This window comes from Microcaecilia unicolor, chromosome 7 (assembly GCF_901765095.1).
Source record: "Microcaecilia unicolor chromosome 7, aMicUni1.1, whole genome shotgun sequence".
Taxonomy (NCBI): domain Eukaryota; kingdom Metazoa; phylum Chordata; class Amphibia; order Gymnophiona; family Siphonopidae; genus Microcaecilia; species Microcaecilia unicolor.
In genome coordinates, this window is record NC_044037.1 from 187,085,687 (window position 1) to 187,104,866 (window position 19,180).

The following is a 19,180-nucleotide window of genomic DNA, read 5'->3' on the forward strand; positions in this document are numbered from 1 at the left end:
GAAGATTAAGGTGATCTATGGGCTGAAGAGGTTTTGTTCCTACAACTCCAGGTGGCTCAAGAAATCTGAAAACTGTATCTATTTGGGGGTCTGTCTATATCGATGATGAGCCATAAATAGTGAAGGAGTAAAGAGTGACCACAAGAGACTGAAGAAGTTGGTGAGTAGTTTTTGGGAAATTGTCATTGCAGGTACCTGGAGATTGAAAGCCTATGACATGAAGAAGAGACTCAGTTAAGGAATATAAGAACAGCCATACCAGATCAGACCAATGGTCCATTTAGCCCAAAATCCTGTTTCCAACAGTTCACAAGTACCTGGCAGAAAACCAAATAGTACCAACATTCACTGCTACCAATCCCAGGCAAGCAGTTACCACATCCTCTGGCAATGAAAGAAAGCAGAAAATAATCCTGTTCCAGTAATAGAAGAAGGGAGAATAGTTGGCTTCAAGGAAAAAGTTCAGGGAATTTATTCTAGGCTGTATCTATCTTGTTTAATGTCTTATCCATCTGAAAAAACTATGGTGGTAATATTAAATCTGCGAGAGTCAGCTGGACACCATGGGTTTTTCTATATCTGGATATCCAATCAGCCCATATCTGCCTACATTTGTGGAATATCTGAGATTCAGCAGCTGCCAGAAGCTGTGGGTACTGCTGATACTCAACACCAGTAGCTGGATAGGTATTTCTCTGATCTTACTTGCCCAGATAGTTATATCCAGGTAACAGCACTGAATATCAGATAACTTCCAGCTTTGCCTTAGCTCCAACTCCAGACCACACTAGCACTACCTGGATAGTGCCGAGGCAGTCAGACATGATATTTAGCAGCATTGTTTAGATAATGCTGCTGAATATCAATGCCTGGGCCTGGTGACTGCTAGTTATCTGGGTAGCAACTGCTGCTGCTCTGATAACTACCTTTAAATATTGACTCCTGTGTTTGTAAAATAGGTTTGCATGCATTCACTAAATATTTCTGGTATTTTTGATTGTCTGATTATTTTTGTTCAGCCAAACACTTGTTGAACATTAGATTCCACTGAGTCCACAGATTCAGGGCCCTGGAAGCAATTTCTTCTCTCTTCCCATATGGGTCCAGAGGTAACGGAGTTAATGGAGAGACTCTTCGGACACACAGAGGGGCATTTTTTAAAAAAGGTTTAACACTTTTATTGAATATTCAAGTCTGTACAAAAGCAAAAAGGTGACAGTACAAAGAACACTGCATGAGTACAAATGTCAGAATGATGCTAACCTTCCCCGCCCCCTGCTGTGGGGTAGTGACCATCAAAAAACATTGACCCCAAAAACTGGTGAGAGGGAAGCAAACAGTATCTCTAATCTCAAGCACTTATTAAAGTAAGTTTCCATGTATTATAAACAGCCCAAACCTTATGAAAGCCTACTAATCAATCAGTCCATATTGCAGTCAGTTTGGTCATCTGATAAATGTAATCCAGTTTGTGGAGTACTATAGTCATTGTTGGCATTGTAGGTTGTTTCCATACTGCTGCTATAGGAAGTTTGCCCACCACAAAGACACTAGTTGTCAGCTTGTGAGGCTCTTTTTTGACCCCCCTCCCCCCCATGGTTTAAAATGCAACAAACAGTGTTCCTCTTTGAGTGGGTAAGTTATCTGAAGCATCTGTTGAAGAGTCTGTAAAATTTCTCTCCAGAACAGCAGGGTCTAAGGACAAGACCACCAGATGTGGTACATATCCCCCAGCGCTCCACAGTTCCACCAACATTGGACAGAGCCATGTTAAAATATGCGCACAAGGTGCTGGGGTGTATAGTACCACTGGTATGCTATCTTATATTCATTCTCTATAAGATTTGCAACTATAGAGACCTTAAGTAAGTACTTGAGGCCCTTTCCCCATTGTGTATATTCTTAAGTGGATCCCAAGACTCTCTCCAACTTACTAGTATAATATAGGACAGGCATATCAAAAGATAATAAAGCAAGATACAACCAAGAAATACAACCCCGGCCATTGCCCCCTGCAAGACTCGCTCTAAGAGCATCTCTGCTAAGCATAATTCGCCCTGGGCTCGTTGACGTAAATAACCCTAAGTTGCCTATAATGGAACTCATGGTGGATAGGAATCCCATACTCCTCCTGTATATCTGGGAAAGGTACAAACTCCCCTTCGTCCCAGACCTGACTTAAAAAATAAAGCCCCTGTTATTTCCACAGGTGATAAAGAGAGTCCATCTGCCCCAGCTGAAACCCCAGGGCAAATCAAACCACTATATGTAAAAAATATCACCTCCCTGGGAAGAACTGACTCCTCAATTTACCCTACACCAACAATGGATTATGAAGTAGTGTGTGTGTGTGTGAGTGTGTATGTGTGTGTGTGTGTGGGGGGGGGGGGGGGGGGGGGGGGGGGGGGGGAGGGGAGCTCTTCTTGTTACTGCTAGCAGTTGTGACTTTGGTAACCAAGCAATAGCTCAGAGGGATCCATCCACGATTGCTCTAAGACTGCCCAGGACTTCCAAGAATGGCTAGACAACTCAGCAAAGATGTGAGGGTTGGCAGCCTGATGGTACAGTAAAACATTTGGAACTCCCATACCTCCCTTCAATCTGGTTTGATACAACATAGCACGTTGCACTCTTGGCAGGCGTTTTTTTCATATATAGGAAAATGTCTTGCTGAGTAAATTGACAAAGAAATTCATAGGTAAGGGAAGTGGTAATGCCATGAACAGGTATAGGAGCTTAGGCAAAATTATAATTTTCAGAGCGGAGATCTTGCCTAGCCAAGACAGTCCAATTCCCTCCCACCTGTCCAAATCCTCAAACAATTCTTTAAGCTTTGATGGATAATTAGTTGCATATAGATCAGTGAGCTTTTTTATTATATTGATACCCAGATAACGGATAAAATGGGGAGCCCAGCAAAATGGGAATCGTGTTTATAATGCCACCTCCTGGCTGGAGTGCTCTGTTGTATTTAAAATCTCCTATTTACTCATTTTACTTTAAAGCCCGATACATGACTATCCTATATAATAATTCTCACCTCCAACGTTCTAATGTGCCTGGGACTGTGGCTCCTTCGGAGGTGGTCTGCTAGGCAGTTTAGAACGTTCAGACGTGAGTGACGTCACTGACAGCTGATTCCAAGGCAAGGGGAGGAGTAGGGAAACACGCGGAGCATGTTTCCCTACTCCTCCCCCTGCCTGGGAAACAGCTGTCAATGCCCCCCCCCCCTTGGCGCAACACCCAAGCCCCTGCTCTGCAAAACCGCGAGCCAGGCAGGGGGAGGAGTAAAGTTTCCCTACTCCTCCCCCTGCCTACCAATCAGCTCTCAGTGCCAAAAACTTTTTTTAACCTGAAACGCGGCTCCGTAGACAGCCATCTAGCATTGGCTGTCATCTCTGCAGCCGCTCCTCCTCTCCCCTCCATGTCACTGCCCCTGCAGGAAGACCCCGGAGGAGCGCAGCAATGTCAGAGGGGAGAGGAGGAGCGGCTGCAGAGACGACAGCCAATGTCAGATGGCTGTCTACGGAGCCGAGTTTCAGGTTACAAATCTTTTTTTGGCTTTTTTATTTTGGTACCAGCCGCTGCTGCTCAACAGGAGACGCAGCAGCGACAGGACAGCGTTAGTATTGGCGGCTGCGGGTGGCGAGGGGACTGATGTGCCCGAGGGGAGGGGTAGGGGCTTGGGTGATGCGCCGAGGGGAGAGGGAAGAGTCGCTGGACATGGGTAGCTGGAGGGGGCAGGGGGAGGGGAGGGTCACTGGACATGGGTGGCTGCAGGGGGAGAGAAGGGTCGCTGGACATGGATGGCTGCAGGGGGGGCAGGGAAGAGGGAGGTGGGGAGGGGGTCCTGAGACCAGATGGGTGGCTGCAGGGGAGACAGAAGGGACGCTGCAGGGGGGCAGGGGAAGAGGAGGGTCACTGAACATGAGTGGCTGCAGGGGGGGCAGGGGAGAGAGGTGGGTCGCTGGACATGGGTGGCTACAGGGGGGCAAGGGGAAAGGAGAGGAGGGTCGTTGGACATGGGTGGCTGCAGGGGGAGAGGAGGGTTGCTGGACATGGGTGGCTGCAGGGGGGGCAGGGGAGAGAGGAGGGCCGCTGCACATGCGTGGCTGCAGGAGCAGAGGAGGGTTGGTGGGGAGGGGGTCCAGATACCAGATGGGTGGCTGCAGGGGGGCAGGGGAGACAGGAGGGACACTGCAGGGGGGGGGGCCGGATTACCTTGCTAGAGCCCATTTCATTGCCTACTGAAACAGGCCTTTAATACTAGTAACTATATATTTCCCAAATAGTCCACTCCAATGACACATGTGGGTCAGTCAGGGTCAGAAGAATATCATCTATAAAAAGCATAGAATCTGTCTCACCCCAATGGAAGCCCCTAATACCTTGTTGGGCCCAGATGGCACAGGCTAAGGGCTTGATAGTAAGAGCAAAAAGCAGAGGTGACAGAGTGCATCCTTGCCATGTGCCATGATGAAAGGAGAAAACCTCCGAACACGTGCCATTGACTTTAATGCACGCCTTTGGTTGTGTATATATTAAACAAAGCCAGGAAAGAAGCGACCTAGGAATCCCATTTTCTTTAAGACTCAGAACATAAATGACCATGTACATAGTCAAATGACTTCTCTGCGTCCAGTGAGACAAGGAGCATCGACACCACCTCTGTGCATGCACAATGCATTAAATGCATGATCTTCCTGATATTATCAAAAGTTTGCCTTCCCCTGATAAATACAGTTTGGTCCTCATGAATAAGAGAAGGTAGAACTCGCTGTAAGCAAGCTGCCAAAAGTTTTGTGAAAATGTTATAATCTGTGTTGAGCAGAGAGATGGGCCTACAAGAGCCACATAGGGGTGGCTCCTTCCCAGGCTTCAACAGAAGTGTGACTGCTACAAGGCGCCACGTTGAAGGCAACTCAGAGCCCTCCTCCAGGGTGTTAAACACTCTAAATAACAATGGAATTGTGTTCTAAAGCATTTGTAAAATTTGTTTGTAAAGCCATCTGGCCCAGGTGCCTTGCCAGTAGGCACGCCACGGATCACCCAATTTACCTCTTCTAAGTCTATGAGTCTAGAAAGGGCCATCATATCAGAGCCTGAGATCATTGGCAACACTATCTCTGCTAAGTTTGACTGAATATCAGCAGACTCAGGATTCAATTCAATTTATTGGATTTGTATCCCACAATCATCCGAGTTGGGAACTCAGTTCTACATGGTTTACATGAGATGATCAGATACATACATTATAGGTCAAGGATGCATGATAATACATTGAGCAATGGGATGTGGTTAAAAGAATAGGGGCGAGATCTGGTTTAGAGTGAACTATTTATTGGTTTGAGGAGGATTAGTATCTGGAGTATATAAGCACTGATAAAATATCACAAAGAGCTACTGAATGTCTACAATAGAAGTGTAGAACATTCCTTGCTCATCAAGGATACATGACACATGGTTTCGGGTTGCCTGTTTTTCAATTTGAACACCAAGAGACAGTAGTGTGGGTGTGTGTCTACAATAGTAAACCATCCATTAGCTCCTTAATATAGCTTAGTAAAAGAGGTTCCCGGATATTACCGAAATCCAAGAAGAAACTTGATATTTCATTGCAATTAGGTAGCTTCAATCTCAAGACGCCACTGAAGATTTGTCACTTATGTTGCTAGATTTATCAGTTTAAGATTGTTAATTACAATTTCCTTGGCTAACTTTGGCCCCCTTTTACAAAGCCACATTAGCCGCTGTTGGTGCAGTAATGCTGGCACAGCCCATTCACTTTGAATGGGCTGTGTTGGCATTGCCACACGACAGCTACTAGCACAGCTTTGTAAAATGGGGCCTTAACCTTGTATTTATATCATTACTGTGACCTTCAAGGATAAAAGTATATCCTACTGTACCCAGGTGTTTACCTCAGATATACTCCATCAAAACGGAGGTAAAGGTCTAAATATTTTCACTAGCCTTGCCTTCCTATTTCTAAAATAGGAGGGGAATAAATCTAAAATAAGTAACTCAGTCAGGCAAATGTTTAACGTTTAAAGTTAAATAAATTTATTTAAAACTATTAGTTCAACATAACATTTCTACTATGTTTGACAAAATCTTTGTTTCTCCATAGACTTTCAAACCAATGCAGTTCTGAACACAACAGAAACCTATCAGATAAGTATCAATTTTGAGATCAGCACAAAACAAATCTATATTTAAACATGCACTTAACATCAATAGTTGATTTTAAAATCCCTCTAATTTGTAAGAATTGATTCTTTGTGTTTACTTTTCAGGTTCTTCATCAGACGAGCAGGTAAGTATTAAATATATGGTTTTTTTTTGTTTTTGTCCCTCTAGATAGTTTCTTGTGTGTCAGTCCTCTATGTACTTGTATAGTGAAATCAGATAACTTAGCTATTTCTTCCAGCTCTCTCGTATTTATTTGGGTCTTCACCTTTCTTTTATCGTTGGGTACCTTATTCAAGATGACAACAGGAACCAGGAAACAGGTCTGGAGTACCTACTATGCTGAACTTTAAAAACTAAAAAAAAAACCTAAACCCTAACTAATTCAATCGTTAAAGTAACCTTATTAGATAACTCTAGAATTACTTCTCTATCTAGCTTTCCCCAGTAAAAAACAAATGTATAATTGTTTAACCCTATTCTATCCCTCCCACAAATAATTAAAAAAAAATCTCAGTATGACTCTTTAATTTACCAAACCACTGAGATTGTTATTTAAATTCAGAGACTTTAAAGTCTTCTCCAACAGAACAGCTGCTCTAAAGTCCACTGTATTTTAAAATCAATTTAATTACTTTTTATTCATTTAGATTTTGCTCACACCTTTTTCAGTAGTAGCTCAAGGCAGGGGCGTATCTGCGTGGGGCCACAGGGACCTGGGCCCCTGCAGATTTTGGCCTGGACCCCCCTACCGATGACCCTCTCTACCCCCTCCCGCCCCCAACCCGTCGCCGATCTTTGCTGGCGAGGGACCCCAACCCCCTCCAGCCGAGGTCATCTCTTCCGTTGCAGGCTGCAAGTTGCAAAGCTTCCTGTTCTTCTGAGTCTGATGTCCTGCACGTACAGAAGAACAGGAAGCTTTGCAACTTGCAGTCTGCAACGGAAGAGGGGACCTCGGTTGGCGGGGGGGGGGGGGGGTTGGGGTACCCTGCCAGCAAAGATAAGCACCGGAGCGGGTTGGCTGCGGGAGGGGGTGGAGAGAGTCGTTGGTGGCGGGGGGGGGGGTCTGGCAATGGCTGGGGGGATCGGTAATGGCGGAGGGGGGATCTAAAATGTACCCCCTCCGGCCCCCCCCTACTGCCTGAGTCCAGACACACCTCTGGCTCAAGGTGAGTTACTCTGGATATTTCTCTATCCCAGGAGGGCTCATAATCTAAGTTTGTACCTGAGGTAATAGAGGGTTAAGTGATTTGCCCAAGATCACAAGGAGCAACAGTGGGATTTGAACTGGCCACCTCTGGATTGCAAGACTGGTGCTCTAACCACTAGGCCACTCCTCCACTCCACTTTTTCCTTTCAAAGTAATTTATTCTAAGGTTCAACGGAAGTTTTCCAATTAATAATGTCTCACAGAACCCACTTCAGAATAACAAACTTAAATGTGCACAGCAGAAAACACATTTGTCATAAGTACTCAGTGTGACATATTTTTAGCTAAACAAGCCTCATCAGCATGGGCGTAGATTGGGGGGGGGGGGGGCGAGGGGGCATTGCCCCCCCAAACGCAGGACCAGAGAGCCGGCACAACACTGCTCCCTCCCTCCCAAGTCCTCATCTGCCCGTCTCTCCCATCTGCGTGGGCATTCACTGACCTGAAGCCTGCCTTCTCCGTCTCCCTCCTGCGCAGCACTGGCAATTCAGTAAGACAGCCTTCTGGCAGTGTCGGGGCCTCTCTCTCCTCAGGCACGTCCCAATAGAGTAGGTGGGACGTACCTGAGGAGAGAGAGGCCCTAATGCTGCCAGAAGGCTGACTGAATCGCTGGTGCTGCGCAGGAGGGAGACGGAGAAGGCAGGCTTCAGGACAGTGAGTGCCCATGTGGACAGGAGAGACGGGCAGACGAGGACTCAGGAGGGGAGGGGGGGGCAGCGGCGGTGGCGGGGGGTGGGGGGAGAGAGAGAGAGGGGGAGGGTTCTGGAGTCAGGGAGGGGATTGATGGCGGCAGGCCAGCAGCGGAGAGAGGGAGGGGAAACAGAGGGTGCTGGGGAGGGGGATTGATGGCAGAGGAGGGAGAGAGGGGAAACAGAGGGTGCTGGGGAGGGGGATTGATGGCAGCGGAGGGAGTAAGAAGAAACAGAGGGTGCTGGGGAGGGGGATTGATGGCAGCGGAGGGAGAAAGGGGAAACAGAGGGTGCTGGGGAGGGGGATTGATGGCAGCGGAGGGAGAAAGGGGAAACAGAGGGTGCTGGGGAGGGGGATTGATGGCAGCGGAGGGAGAAAGGGGAAACAGAGGGTGCTGGGGAAGGGGAATTGATGACAGTGGAGGGAGAAAGGGGAAACAGAAGCTGCTGGGGAAGGGGAATTGATGGCAGAGGAGGGAGAGAGGGGAAACAGAGGGTGCTGGGGAGGGGATTGATGGCGGTGGAGAGAGAGAGGGGAAACAGAGGGTGCTGGGGAGGTGGAGGACAAAATATAGGTGGAGGTCTGAAGAATGAGAAGATAAAATCTGAGGAGAGAGACAGAAAACAGAGAAAGAGGAAACGAGTCCGAGACAGATATAGTGAGAGAATAGAAGAAGATAAGAAGGAAATGGAGAATGGACAAATGGACTGCACCCACTGGAAAGACAGCAGAAGACAGACAGAAGAAACTGGGACCAACATGCAAATAAAATACTCAAAAAAGTATTTTATTTTCAATTTATTTTGTGGAATATTTTAGCTTTGGGAAATGTGCATCACAGATGTCTTTTGTAATTTTTTTTTCAGTACAAGAAAAAATACATTTGTGTTTTCATTTCTCCCATGTTATGGAACATGCCTAATTTGAATTCTTGGGGTTCCCAATTCAATTTTTATTTTGATATTTCTGACTTCTGATCCCTTGTTCTGTCTTTGGTGTGTGACCAAGGTGTGGTATTTTGTGGGCAAGTAGTTTCTACGTAGAACTCTTTACAGTCTCACTTATTCTGTTTTACGAGTAGTAAATGTGTTGGTTATGAGTTTGTTTTTGCACAAGTTTGTGTATAGTGTTTTGCAGTGGAGAGGTTGTGTGTTGGTCTTACTAAGGTGGCACCAAAATATCAGAAAGGGTGTAGAGCCTAAATCATGACACACTACTTCTTGAAGGACCTACATAAGGAGCTTATGCATTTCTAAGGTCTACACTGGCATTGTATGGGAAAGGGGGTGGGGAAATACTACTGGAGAGGAAGAGGGAGTGCTGGGTAAGGAGGAAAGAAGGAAGGAAGGAAGAGAGAAAGAGCTGGCTTGATATCTCATACATGTTCATTATGGTTATTCCCCAAAAAAGCCAGCTCTTTTTCCCTTTTTCCCTTCCTTCCTTCTTCCATATTAGCATATTCATTTGTATATATATATATATATATATATATATATATATATATATATATATATACAAATGAATATGCTAATATGCTCCACCCCATCCTTTGCACCCCAAATGAAACAGTCAAACTACGCCCATGCTCATCAGCTTATCAAACTATTAATGATATTGTTTGAAAAATCAAATTATTTTATTATTAAAACAGCAGCTTTACCATACAGCTCTCAGCCACAACTCCATAAGCCTTAAAAGACGTGGGAGGCTTTTAAAATTAATTAATTAATTCAGTCACACTTCTCAACACACATTAAATTCCTAAACTTCACTTAATCCATTTTAAAACAGACTTTTCCTCACAGCTGACCAGAGACCATTAACACAGGTCTATTCAGCATCAAACCTACCTCCCAACTGCCTAAATACACAGTTTAGAACCTTTACCGTGTCATAACATGACAAGAGCTCAGCACGAGCCCCTACACTAACATAAAGTACACTAAACAACTCCAAAACACAATTTTTACAATAAATTATAACATTATACACCATTTAATTAACATTTAAACATTTTTTCATACCTTTTTAATGTCCTGGAGTGCTTTATTTTTATTCCAGCACATGCCTACTGCACAGCTCTGCCATGAGCCAGCATCTGGCTCATGCTGTCAGCTGTCTCTCCCTCATTGAGGCACCCCTGCAGCCTGTGCCAGCTAACCACATGCCCGCCTGCAGCCCACTTGCTTTCCGGGTCACTGCCCCAGCAGCCTCAGGTAATTTTATTTTAACCCCTAGGGGTTACATTACTAAAACATGATGTTGAATGAGTTGATTGTAACATACATTCTAGTTCCATACTAGCACAGTTTTGTATATCAACCAGTGATATTCTGAAAATGTGGAATACATGGAAGTAAATGTAAATAAAAAATAATGCAAGGTAATGCCTTTTAAAGGACTAAGGGGGTCTTTTAGTAAAGCTTAGCTCGAGTTATCTGTAGCAGGGCCCAATTTATTACTATGGGCCCTGCTGCAGATAACTCAAGCTAAGCTTTAGTAAAAGACCCCCTAAGTTAACTTTGTTTCTTAAATAGCTTTGAAGCATTAACATTCCCTGCCTCAGATCTGAACAGAATGAGCAGAACTAAACATTGCTAGAAAATACAAATGAATCATAAAATAAAGGGGCTCATGGATTTGATATATGTGGATACAATCAAAGTGGTTTACATATATTATATTCAGGTACTTTGTCTGTCCCTTCACACTACTATTTGTTTTTTTGTGATATATTTTAGAATTACTAGTGCAAACTCACATTGTTGCACCAAAACTTAAGTGCGACCCCTTATGACATCCCAATGGCAGTGTAAATGGACATGTGTAAGTGAACCGACTAACATGTGTAACATAATATTCTATTAGTTAAGCATGTTACTTGGAGCCAGTGGCACAGCCATGGGTGGGCCTGGGCCCACCCACTTTGTGCTCAGGCCCACCCAAAATTCTTACGCACTTGTCATTGGCTGGTGATGATCCCAAAGCCCCACCAGCTGCAGGGGTCCTCTGGCAGCAAGAACAGCTCCATTTCCTACTTGCTTCAGCCGATGGCACTGTCAACACACTACCATCGAACTGGCCTCCCCCAGCTGCCCATGCTCAGTTTTCAACAGAACATGCGCAAAGGGGCGGGGCAGCAGCAGTGCGTGGACAGTGCTGCCAGTTGGATCAAGAAGGAGAGGGAGCTGTTCTTGCTGCCAGAGGACCCCTGAAGCTGGTGGGGCTTGGGGATCCCCATCAGCATAGACAGGTATTTACTGTAAAGTTTTGACTTGGCATGGGGGGGGGGGGGGGGGTTGTGGAGTCTACAATACAAGAGCCCACCCAGTTTGCCCAGTGGCCCATCTAAAATTTGAGGTCTGGCTACATCTCTGCTTAGTGCCATGCCCATGGCCCATCTATGCGTCTCCCACATTTTCTCCTACCTTGCAGTTATATGTTATAGCACTTAGGTATTACTTTATAGCAGGGGTTCTCGGGACACACCCAACCAGTCTGATTTTCAAGATACCCCACAATGAATATGCATGAGATAGATTTGCATGCATTGCTGCCGTTATATGCAAATCTATCTCAGGTATATTCATTGTGGGTATCCTGAAAACCTGACTGGATGAGTGTGTCCTGAGGACTGGTTTGAGAATTCTTGCTTTGTAGCACAGTGCCTACTGTACTTATGCACCAAAATACCAATTAAAGACACCTTTCAAGTGCATAAGTGGTTCATAGCTCTAATCCCAAGCTTACAGAATTGCTCCAATAATGTTTTGTTGCTTCAATTTTACATTTTCAATGGTCATCTCTAATTTCTTTTTTAGCTCTTTCAACTAGGGCCAAAAGGGCAGCATTTCAGTTCTGCTCTCTGTAAGTCTGGAGTCATGATGCATTCCAGAAAATTCACTAAACTGGTCCAAACTCATGGGGAAAGTGGCATACGGTCCTGGAACTCACCCTATTAAAAATGACCTTTACTAAAAAGTGTAGATCACTTTAAATTGGGCCAAAGATGGAAATGGCTAGAAAATCTATACAAAAGCATGGCTTTCACTTTCTTGTATCTCATCAGTTGCGTTATGAGCAGGACTGATTTTCTTGATCATTTAGGGTTGTTTTTTTTAAGGCAACTGCTGCTGTTTTGCATGTTCTGATCTAAAGCACAAGACTGAGCATGTTTGCTTTTGAGTACTAAATTGAGTCCTTGAGTTTTGGAAACACCCAGCACAGAATAGCTTGTTGACGCTCAGGTTCTAATTTGCCATGTCCCATAACAAGTCACTTATAAACAAGAATTTTTAAGGCTGTTTATGTATCTGATAAGGTAAGATGGGATTATTAGCCTCATCACCAGTTTTAGCTAGTGTGTTATCCTGAATTACCTTCCACAATTTCACTTTTTCATACACTTTACCAGCTTGTTAAGATGTAATTTCTACTTTATACAGTTACCCACTGCCCATGTTTTCTCGCTTCATATTCTGTAATTGTGGAATGGACTTCCTGAGTCGCAGCATCTTGCTGTCTCTCCCCCACCATATTCATAAGTAGCTTAAAATCTCATCTTTTTAAGGATGTTTTTCAATCTTTGACTTTGGCTCTTTCTAATGTTAGTGTCCTGTAACCTCTTCTTAGCCCTGCATGTCTGTGTTGACTAGATTGTAAGTACCATAGAGAAAGGGCTCTCTTTTATTTGTATCTGGACAACTAAACAATAATAATAGGACTGAAGTTCCAGCTATACCTTGCGCCTGTTTGCACTCAGTACTTTTCTTTTATGTAAATAGAAGCACATTCTCCTCAGCAACAAGCAATAAACCTTATGAGAGGTAACTAAAAGCTAAAAAAAAACACAGGATAACCCTTCGCCTTGTGTCCGATAGTAACTTATTGCACATTCATTTCCACATGGTATTATGAGTGTGAGAAGGGAAAGGGCAGGGCAACCTAATAACCTTTCTTAGAGTATATAATATAACATCTGTCGTCAGTCAGGTAAAACTTTACCAAGGCGTGTCCTGGTGACAACACAAGGGAGAAGAGAGAGATGAAGGAGGTGTGACTTTTAAATTTTTTTTGCATTGTGTAAGATACATTTTCAAAGAATGCCATCCTTACTGCTTTTAGCAGGTACAATATGTCTCTAGAAACTGGCCACTTCTTCTGTCTGTGCACAGACGATCCAAGGAAGCATCTCAGCTGTTCACCTTCCTGCAGGCTAATTTCAAAAACAGGATCTGGAAACCGAAGACTTCCACAGAACATTCGAAGGAAATAACTGAACCAACCTTTTCGTGGAATTCACAGAAAAAAAAAAGAATATGTAAAGGGTACTTGAGTTTTCTGAAGCACTACACTAGCCAAAGCTAGTGGCTTTTTTGCCAGATTTTTTTTTTCAGATTCAAAGGAAGAGCCTTATTTTCAGGCAATTGTTATTTTGAATTCATTTTGAAAGTTTGAGACATGTCTTCATTTTTATGGCAGCTCCGAGTATTATTGTGGAAAAACTGGCTGGGTGTCTTAAGGCAACCGGTAAGTGAAAAGTACAGTTTTAGTGGAGAAGAAAAATTGATAAAATACTGTAAGTAGTGGACAACAGAAACTGGAGGTGGTGTCAAGAAAGGGCACCAAAAACCTCTAGGAGATTGTATAGAACATCTCAAATAAGACTATACTATGGAGAGTAAATAAAGTAAAATTAGATTTGCTGACAAATATTAAATTTTATCAACTTAACCTTTATATTTCATAAAGCTTTTTCTAGCTCTTGGGTCTCATTATTATTTTCTCTCTTTCTGAACTAGATTTAATATTCTCTCTCTATATATATTTTTAATGCTTTAGCTTCTGAGTGTACTCTTTAGCTTCAATTTCTATTGGATTATTCTGGGTTGATTTGTCTCAACAAATCATGTTCTTTTATGACCTAGATTTGGCATCAGGATTTCTATTTAGGCAATGGGCTTCATGAGCAGTCCTGTGAACATATGAATTGAGGGGTGGTTCTTCTACTTTTTCTGCTCCTGTAATCTAGCAATTCTTGAGCACTCATTATATTCTCAAGATCTTGAAGCCAGAGAAATGAAGGTCAAGGGAGCAAATTGGAACATAGATCATAGGATACCATTTTCTATTAATATCACAAAGAAAATGTCCCTTTATTTAAGAATATTATGAAAATACATAAATTCATAAGCTACAGGTACTAGGAACAATAGTGATGGTATACTTTGCATATTTTGGAGTGTTAAACATTTAGTAGTGACATTGTCTGATGTTTTTCTTTGTAATGTAGCAATATACTACACAGTTTATACAGAGGGATTATACAATTAGGTCCAACACATTGCATGCTAGTTTATTAGGTTGTGCCCATTGTTTCAGATATGTATAGTTTATTTTCATACTGCAATTTAAAAAATTATATTTATATATTTTACTCCATTCTGAGTCATATTGGGAAAGGTGCTTCGGAATATAAACAAGGAAAAACATAAATAAATTTGGACGAAGACAGAATGAAGCTGATGCACTTGGAATCTGGAATCAGCTGCCTATCCCTGACCCCAAGCACATATCCTATATATACAGTATCGCACATAGATGACAATGCTTACTAGCATGCTGTAGAGAAGTAAATTTGGAAAGAAGGATGAAGGGATTGCATTGTACTGCCTGGTGTTTGCATTATTTTATTTTAGCTTTGATTTTCTGATGTTATTTTGTTCTAAGCCCCCAGGTGGATTATAGGCAACATTATTCTATATAACAAAAATAAAATACAAGTAAAACCCCTGACACATGACACAAAGGAGCCCTCTTAGTTTGCCGCATTCAAAAGTGGCCGGCACTGTTTGCAGTGCGTGGGTTTCCCATGCACTGTGGCCACTTTTAGCGCAGCAATACAATGGCACATTTGTATATTTCCTGTAATGGCCATGTACTAATTTCCTAATTAGCGCATGGCCATTACTATGGGAGCCCTTCCTGCCACCTATTTACTAGGCATAAGGGCTCCTGCACTGCTCCCATGATAATTGGACAGCACGCGCCCACTTAAAGAACGTATTACGTTCAAAATCTGCACCCTGGTTCAAAAAATCATTTACGGAGAGGCCCCGGTTTACATGTCAGACCTCATAGACTTACCACCCAGAAGCACTAAAATATCAGCACGCACATTGCTGAACCGCCATTTCCTCAGCTGCAAAGGACTAAAATACAAATTAACATATGCATCCAGCTTTTCCTACATAAGCACGCAGTTATGGAATGCACTACCATTGGCCGTGAAAAAAAATGCGTGACCTAACCAACTTTCGTAAATCACTGAAGACCTGCCTGTTCAACAAGGCGTATCGCAATGATCCATCCTAATTACCAGACAATGAAACTCAAGCCTGAACTGAATAAAACCTAACTCTCTGTACTCGACTGCCAAAGCATACTCTACCACGAATGAACTTTAACGCAATACCACCTTATCTGTTATTCCGAATATGAACTCTTTATACTTGATTGTTTAATCTACCAGTCAATCATGATCTTTGATGTAAAACCACTTGTATCTCTCACTCCGGAATGGCGATCACCATGACGGAACAATGTAAGCCACATTGAGCCTGCAAATAGGTGGGAAAATGTGGGATACAAATGCAGCAAATAAATAAAATAAATAAATAAATGTATCTGTACAACCCAATTAGCTCAGGACACGCCTACTCTCTGCCTATAGACATGCTTCCCACATAAAAAAACTAAAAACTATTTTTTTTGCTCAGGATTAGTATATACTGCAGGACGCCTCAGTGCATCCTGCAGCAGTGCGTTTTGGCATGTGGTAGGCACATACTAGTGCCTACCGCGTTTAGTAAATGGGCCACGTGTGTGTTCTAAACAAATATAAGAACCCAATTCTCCAGTGTCTCATGTATAATAATTTAAAAAATGCATTTATTAATATGATGCAAAATAGCCAGGTTTTAATTCAACACCCTTAAAATTCATTAAAAAAGACTTTCATATTTGAATTCCAAACCTCATTCAACTTCTTAACCTCTCCCCATTTAACCACACTGCTAAATGTGCAAAATGCCTTTAATTTTTCTCCTAATTACAATTCTCTTTATTTATAGCTATGCAATGGTAAAAATATGAATGAACTAAGCCACCTGCTGTAAGATATTAATGATACTATCAGGCTTATTTTTGAAAGAGAAGGACGCCCATCTTTCAACACAAATCAGAAGCTGGGCGACCTTCTTCCAGGGTCGCCCAAATTGGCATAATCGAAAGCTGATTTTGGGTGTCCCCAACTGCTTTCCATCGCAAGGACAGCCAAAATTTCTGGGGGCTTGTCGGAGGCGTAGCGAAGGTGGGACTGGGCGTGCCTACACATGGGCGTCCTAGACCCATAATCGAAAAAAGAAGGGCGTCCCTGATGAGCTCTTGGACGACTTTACTTGGTCCTTTTTTTGTTACTACCAAGCCACGAAACAGTGCCCAAACTGACCAGATGACCACTGGAGGAAATCAGGGATGACCTCCCCTTACTCTCCCAGTGGTCACTAACCCCCTCCCACTCTCAAAAAATTCTTTAAAAATATTTTTGCCAGCCTCTATACCAGCCTCAAATGTCATACTCAGGTCCATCGCAGCAGTATGCAGGACCCTGGAGCAGTTTTACTGGGTGCAGTGCACTTCAGACAGGCAGACCCAGGCCCACCCCCCCTACGTATTTATACCATTCAAATACTTGAAAGGTATAAATCCGCAAACGAACCTTTTCCGTAGATGGGAAGGAGGTAGAACGAGAGGACATGAAAGGAGATTGAAGGGGGACAGACTCAGGAAAAATGTCAGGAAGTATTTTTTCACAGAGAGAGTGGTGGATACTTGGAATGCCCTCCCGCGGGAGGTGGTGGAGATGAAAACGGTAACGGAATTCAAACATGCATGGGATAAACATAAAAGAATCCTTTTCAGAAGGAAGGGATCCTCAGAAGCTTAGCTGAGATTGGGTGGCAGTATAACTCTGCGTGAGTCTGGTAGCGCCTTGGAAATATTGAGTAGTAGTAGTAGAGCTGGTGGGGGGAGGCGGGGCTAGTGCTGGGCAGACTTATACGGTCTGTGCCCTGACAATGGCAGATACAAATCAAGGTAAGGTATACACAAAACGTAGCACATGAGTTTATCTTGTTGGGCAGACTGGATGGACCGTGTAGGTCTTTTTCTGCCGTCATCTACTATGTTACTATCCAGCTCATAATCGAAAGTGATCGCCAGCTATTTCCCGACACAAATTGGGAGATGGCCGGCGATTGCGGAAAAGCGGCAAAATCAATATAATCGAAAGCTGCTTTTTTTGACAGCATTGCCGCTTTCCCGTCGCCTCGCTGGCGAAAGTTCAAAGGGGCGTGTCGGTGGCAAAGCAAAGGCGGGACATGGGCGGGTATGGGCGTGGCTACCAGATAGCCAGCTTTTGCCGATAATGGAAAAAAAAACGGCGTTAAGCAGTATTTCGCCGGGTTTACTTGGTCCTTTTATTTTCACAACCAAGCCTCAAAAACGTGCCCCAACTCACCAGATGACCACCGGAAGGAAGCGGAGATGACCTCCCCATACTGCCCCAGTGGTCACTAACCCCCTCCCACCAAAACCCCCCCCACTTTAAACACTTTTTTTTCCAGCCTGTATGCCAGCCTCAAATGCCATACCCACCTCCATGACAGCAGAATGTGTTCTGTCCTCCGACAGCCTTTTCCTTCTTGTGATGTGGCTCTGGGGTGAGTGTGACACCTTTTTTGTTATTTGCACTGCAGAGTCACATCAGCAATGCATTGTCGTGGGTGTAGGTATTGGTAGTTGGTAGGCTCTACTCCCCTGGTGCTTTCCCCCTGCTTACTGGGTCAGAGTGTGCCCTGTTTTGTTTCCTGTTGTAGTCCATGCGGTAGTGGCCATTTTTGTAAGCCAGTTTTAGTTCCCTTTCCTGTGTTACCCACGTTAGAGAACGTAGTTCTTACCTTGAATGGTGCTGAAAGAGGGCATTGTACACCACTGTGCCAGCTCTGACCTACTGCTCATCTTAGTACCAGGGGACTCTTTGCCAGTGGGGCACAACTTACTCTTTGCCAGTGGGGCACAACCTCTGATCTGCAGTTAACTGTGAGTAAACGTGCTTATTCAAATAAAGGACTTTTTAAAGAGATTAGTCTTCAGGTGTCAACTGGTGTGCCAAAGTTATACAGCAGCAATAAGTCCTCGAGGCTGTATGCAGGTCCCTGGAGTAGTTTTAGTGGGTGCAGTACATTTGTGGGTAGTAGGTTTGGGGGGGGGTTGGGGGGCTCAGCTCCCAAAGTAAGGGAGCTATGCACGTGGGAGCTTTTCTGAAGTCCACTGCAGTGACCCCTAGGGAGCCCGGTTGGTGTCCTGGCATGTCAGGGGGGCCAGTGCACTAAAATGCTGGCTCCTCCCACGGCCAAATGTCTTGAATTTGGCCGGGGTTTGAGATGGCCGACATAACTTTCCATTATCGCTAAAAAAGTACGCCGGCCATCTCAAACCCTGGCCAGATCCAAGGCATTTGGCTGGCCGGAATCGTATTATTGAAACAAAAGATGGCCGGCCATCTTTTTTGAAAATATGGGTCTGGCCAGCTGTTTGCGGCGCCGCCAAAATACATCGCTGGAATTCATTACCAGAGAATGTGGTAAAAGCAGTTGGCTTAGCAGGGTTTAAAAAGTTTTGGATATTTTCCTAAAAGAAAAATCCATAAGCCATTATTAACATCAAGGCATGCTAGAGAGGTAAAATTCCTTGATGAAATCAAGAATTGCTTTATGGAGCAGCTGATACAGGAGCCAACAAGAGGAGAAAAAATTCTAGACCTAGTCCTTAGTGGAGTGCATGATCTGGTGCAGGAAGTAATGGTGCTGGGGTCGCTTGATAACAGTGATCATAATATGATCAGATTTGATATCGACTTTGGAGTAAGTACACACTGGAAATGCAATACATTAGCAACTAGGAGTGGCCTAGTGGTTAGGGTGGTGGACTTTGGTCATGGGGAACTGAGTTCAATTCCCACCTCAAGCA

The 19,180-nt window shown here is 43.8% G+C and overlaps 1 protein-coding gene across 1 annotated transcript in view; it reads left to right on the forward strand.

Moving 5' to 3' along the window:
• Positions 1 to 19,180, forward strand: part of ABCA12 (ATP binding cassette subfamily A member 12) — a 542,556-nt gene that overhangs the window by 932 nt on the left and 522,444 nt on the right. The window contains 1 exon segment of the mRNA XM_030210844.1: positions 6,297 to 6,316. Within this exon segment, the coding sequence (XP_030066704.1) occupies positions 6,297 to 6,316 (20 nt within the window).